The sequence below is a fragment of the Frankliniella occidentalis genome, unplaced genomic scaffold, assembly GCF_000697945.3.
Source record: "Frankliniella occidentalis isolate FOCC.00 unplaced genomic scaffold, Focc_3.1 Scaffold694, whole genome shotgun sequence".
Classification (NCBI taxonomy): Eukaryota; Metazoa; Arthropoda; class Insecta; order Thysanoptera; family Thripidae; genus Frankliniella; species Frankliniella occidentalis.
The window spans coordinates 45,215-49,511 of NW_026267807.1; the positions used below are offsets into that span (position 1 = coordinate 45,215).

General features: G+C 65.9%; 1 protein-coding gene across 3 annotated transcripts; it reads right to left on the minus strand.

Moving 5' to 3' along the window:
• Positions 1 to 540: 540 nt before the first annotated feature.
• LOC113205380 (fibrous sheath CABYR-binding protein-like) lies at positions 541 to 4,239 on the minus strand. Of its 3 annotated transcripts, none has more exons than XM_052275610.1 (5): positions 4,090 to 4,239; positions 3,714 to 3,843; positions 2,032 to 3,628; positions 1,772 to 1,941; positions 541 to 906 (listed from the first exon to the last, which is right to left on the minus strand). In XM_052275610.1, the coding sequence occupies exons 3-5, from the start codon at positions 3,531 to 3,533 to the stop codon at positions 770 to 772; spliced, it is 1,809 nt and encodes a 602-aa protein (XP_052131570.1). In that variant the 5' UTR covers positions 3,534 to 3,628; positions 3,714 to 3,843; positions 4,090 to 4,239; the 3' UTR covers positions 541 to 769. The 3 variants fall into 3 exon arrangements, with proteins under 3 accessions (XP_052131570.1, XP_052131568.1, XP_052131569.1); XM_052275608.1 differs by having other exon boundaries at positions 3,714 to 3,874; XM_052275609.1 differs by lacking the exon at positions 4,090 to 4,239 and adding an exon at positions 3,944 to 4,072 and having other exon boundaries at positions 3,714 to 3,874.
• Positions 4,240 to 4,297: the final 58 nt, after the last annotated feature.

Sequence of the window (4,297 nt, forward strand, 5' to 3'; positions counted from 1 at the left end):
CCCCCCGGCACAAGGGGCCCTTCCATCTTGTCCAGCCCGCGCAGCCTCCTCTCCGCGTTCAGCCGCGACCTACTTCTCTCCAAATACGTCCAATTTATATCGCACAACATCCCTCTTCCCTCCCCCACCCTCTCGGTTAATCACCCCCTCGCTCCCTTCCAACAACTCGGCAGGGGCGAGCGTGGCGGAGCGGGGCCGAGCGTTGCGGAGCGTTCGATCGATTCTCGGCGTCAAGTCGCTCACGCCCAAGCTGAGTCCGCAAAAGCATACCCGAGCAGGTGGCGGCGCGTAGCGGGCGCGGTGGCGGCTGGGCGCGGCCGACTGTACACAAACACACACACCGACACATATACACATACACCTCGCTGTCCCCTCCCACGAGTGCAGGGCGCGCTGCAGTACATGCCGCTGCCCCAGCCACTCTAGCAGATCGGTGTCCTGCGGTGTCCCCTGCGGCATCCTACTGCTCCGGCTGCCTGCAGTGCGGGGGTTCTCTCGTTATTGTGCGTGGGCACACACAAGATTAATCGGTAAAGCAAGTTGGAAGTAACGACACGTTTTTAATTCGTCTAAGAGTCGACATAGAAGGGGTTTGTTGCCGTCACCTGGACACCCTCACTCTCCCTCCGCCTGTCCCCCGCTCAGGGGTGCAGCAGCAGGCGTCGGCGAGGGCCCGGGCCGGGGTGTGGTGTGATGTGATATGAGACGGCTTTCCGCTTTCAGCCAGATCCGGTTTGCTCCGGCTCCGAGGGGCTGCTGGAGCTCCGGCTCAGCACTGCTCTGGGACCGTGCCGCTGCCTCCGGGCTGCAGCGGGGGCTGCGGGGGCCCGGAGCCGACTGGGGAGCCCGACTGTGCCACGCGGCAACCCGCCGACACCGGGAACACGACGCTCGCGGACACCTCCTCTGCGAAACGGAAAAGTACATCTGTTAGGCGCCACCCGCGAGTTCTAGGCGAAGGGCGGCATGGGTGTGTGTGCTTTCCTCGGCACGGCCAAGGAGTGTGTGTGAGCGGCTGCCCAGTGACGTATAAAACGAGTGCCGTCCTCAGCCCCGCCCTTGAGACCGCACCCAGGCCGTCCGGGGCACTCAGTGCGCACATTATTAAACCCCGTGGGACTCGGTCGGACAGGGGCAGCCGCTTGTGGTGGACACTCACGGGGCCGGCGGGGGCCGCGGCCGAGGCAGAACGCCCGACTCCCGACTCGCCCCGCCCCGCCGCGCCCCGCACACCCACACCGACACGCCCCGCCCCGCCTTGCGGTCCAGAGGGGGTGCGTGGCGCGTGATCAAAGGGTGGAAGGAGAGATGGGAAGGGTGCCCCTCCCCCACCCCCTCCCCTGCGCTTGAGGGTGGTAACGGCGACTGGACACCGCCGCGTCCGGCCCCCGGGGACGAGGAGGTGCGGCGCGCGGACAAAAGAGACAAAGGGCACAAAAGGGGTGCTGGGGGTGGGCGACACACAGCAGCACGGCAGCGAGTACTCCCATAAGACATTTTCGAAAAAGCGGCGGTGCGGTGCGGCGTGGTGCTGGCACCGCAGTAGGGTGGAGGTGGTGGGTAGTGGTTGGGGTAGTGGTGGTAGTAGGGAGGAGGAAACGGGGTGCATACCAAGCACAGCTCACCACATCAAAGGGCAGCGGTAGACAAAGAGGAGCTGGCGCCCTCACATAACGCGCCGTAAACGGAACTCAACTCTGGTCCCACCTCGCGACTTTGGTCCCCAGGCCTCAGCGCACGGCCTCGACCCCCAGCAGCACACCCGACTCACCCTTGAGACGCCGCAGCCGACTCAGCAGCTCCTCGCTCCGCAGCCGCACGGCCTCCGCCTCCGAGGACGGCGTCGCGTAGAAGGCGGCGAGCGCGGCCGACGCCTGGTCCAGGCCGGCCTGCAGGGCCTCGCGGGACACGGGCGGCCCGCCCGCGGCGCCCAGCACCGCCCTGCGGAAGACCATGCTCAAGGTGAGACACGTCAAGTATGGGCGGTACCGCGTACGTACGCATAAGTACTGCTGTGTCCGCCGCCCCTACCTCTCTATGTGTCGCTGGAGCCGTTCCCTCGTCGAATCGTCCATCCGGTGCAGCGTCCTGCCCGTGGTGGGACCCCCGACCCCCACCACCTCGGTCGCCGGCCCGTCCCCGCGGCCCGCGCGGTGTCCGGGTGGTGTCTCGGCGGCCCCGTCGTGGGACTCTGGTTCGGGCGGCTCAGTCTTATGAAGACCTTGCCCTACGGGTGGCGGCGACGTCGGCAGGGCTGGTAGGGGGGCAGAGCGGGGCTCACCCTGCGTGCAACTTGTTGCCGAAAGTTCAGGTGGGGTCACCACTTCCTCAGGAGCCGTTACAAGGAGAGGATGTTCCTCGGCGGTCGTCACAATCGGGGGTTGCTCCTCCTCGGGGTCCGTCGTCGTGGGGGAGAGGTGCTCATAGGAAGCTTTCTGAAGGGCAGGCGGGTGGTCTTCAAGCACTGCCTCGATGGGAGGCTGCTCATCGAGGTCTGTCTTTGGAGAAGGTTGTTCCTCGGGAACGTCCACTGAAGAGGGATTCTCGTCTGAGATCGGCACAAGGGTGGAAGGTTGCTCCTCGGGGACCGTCACAGGGGGGTGTAGCTCCACGGGATCTGCTCCGGGGAGGTCCTGTATCGGTGCCTCGGGGATCGCCACACTAGGAAAGGATACGTCGTCAGAGTCGGTTTCAGGGGGCGTCGGGGCTGACGCGGCCTGCTCGACGTGTACCCCGTCGTCGTGATGGGAAGGGGCATCGGTCTGCTCGATGGGCACGATCAGGATCCCCTCGGCGCTATGGCTACCAGTGGTGGTGGTGGTGGTGGTGGTGACCGTGGTGGTCGTATTCACCTCCCCGTCGGGCGTTGCAGTTGGCACAACGGCGGGCTCCTCGTAAGCCTCCAGCAGAGCGTCCGCTCCGCCTGCGTCGGGCGCCTCCACGACATCCCTGTCGCCGCCGCCCGCAGACAGCTCCTCTGGGGTGTCGCCGGTCCCTTCCTCCACACTGCGGGTGCTGTCCTGACTCGCTTGGCTGGTCTGACTCATCCTCTTGATCTCGTCGAGCAGCGCTTCTGGGATTGCGGAGCCCCTCCTGGAGGCGCCCTGCTCTGGCCGCGCCTTCCGGACGACCTCCGACCTGGCCGCAGACGGTGGCTCGTGGACCTCGGCTTCCGTCACCAGCACGATCTTCTGACCGCCACGACCGCGTGCAGACTCCGCGTCTGAGGAAGAAGATTCGCCAGCTGCCTGGCGACGGAGCAGACGTCGCCGACCTCCCCATCTTCCTGCATCGGCCTCAGCGGGTCTTTGCGCCTCCTCCGAGGGCGCCGTTGAAGCAACCGGCTCGCCTGTGCTGGACACCCTGGTTCTGGCTGCCCTGCGCGGGGCTGGCACGGGGGCGGTGGGGGCCTCCCCGTCCTGCACGCCAACCTGCACCCCTAGCCCCAGGGCCGCGGGACGCTCGGGGGTCGCGTCAGCGCCGTCGCCTGCTGGAGGTCGTTGACGCCGTTCGCGCGGGGCTGGTGTGGGCATTGCAGCAGGGGTGACCACGGAAGAACCTGGTCCGGTCGCCGACAGCGTACGGTCAAAACTGACTTTCTGGTTCTTTTTCTCATCTGCATCTTTTGCTGAAAAAAAAAGAAGGTGAAAACAAAAGAAAAATCGACGACACAGTCGCACCGTTTAATCAATTCAATCCCCGCCGACTCGTACCTTCGTCCTCTTCCTTCTCGATGGTGAAGGTGCGGCTCCTGCCGATGCTGGCCAGAGTCGGGTGCGGAGGCGCCGCCGGGCTCGCGGCCGTAGACCCTTGCCCTTGCAGCCGCCCACGCCGGCCCAGCAGCTCAGCGGCCGGCGGCGCCGTCTTCGCCATGCTGAATAAAAAATCACGAATTAGCTTCGCCCGCCGTATCAGAGCTCATAACACCTGAATATTTCACGACCTCGTCAGATTAAGGAACAAGCAATTTTCTCTCGGCTCGCCCCCTCCGCCCCTCGCCCCCTCTGTCGCTGCGACTGCGAGGCTCCCGCGGGGTCCGCAGGCGCAGGTCCGCCCACGCCGCGCGCGGCAGTGCGAATGGTTGCCTACCTCGCTGAGTGCCGGGCGCCCTCGCCACCCGAGGCGGCCCGATGCGGCCTGCGGTGAAAGAGTTGTAACTAATTCAGGACCTCCATGGAGTCGTGTGCCTTGGCAAAACGCCGATACGCGACTACTGTGCCGCCCCGTCCCGTGCGGTCGGGTGCCGGGGTCGGAAATGTTGCCCCCTCCCCTCCCCCCCCTCCTCTTCTGGCGGGCA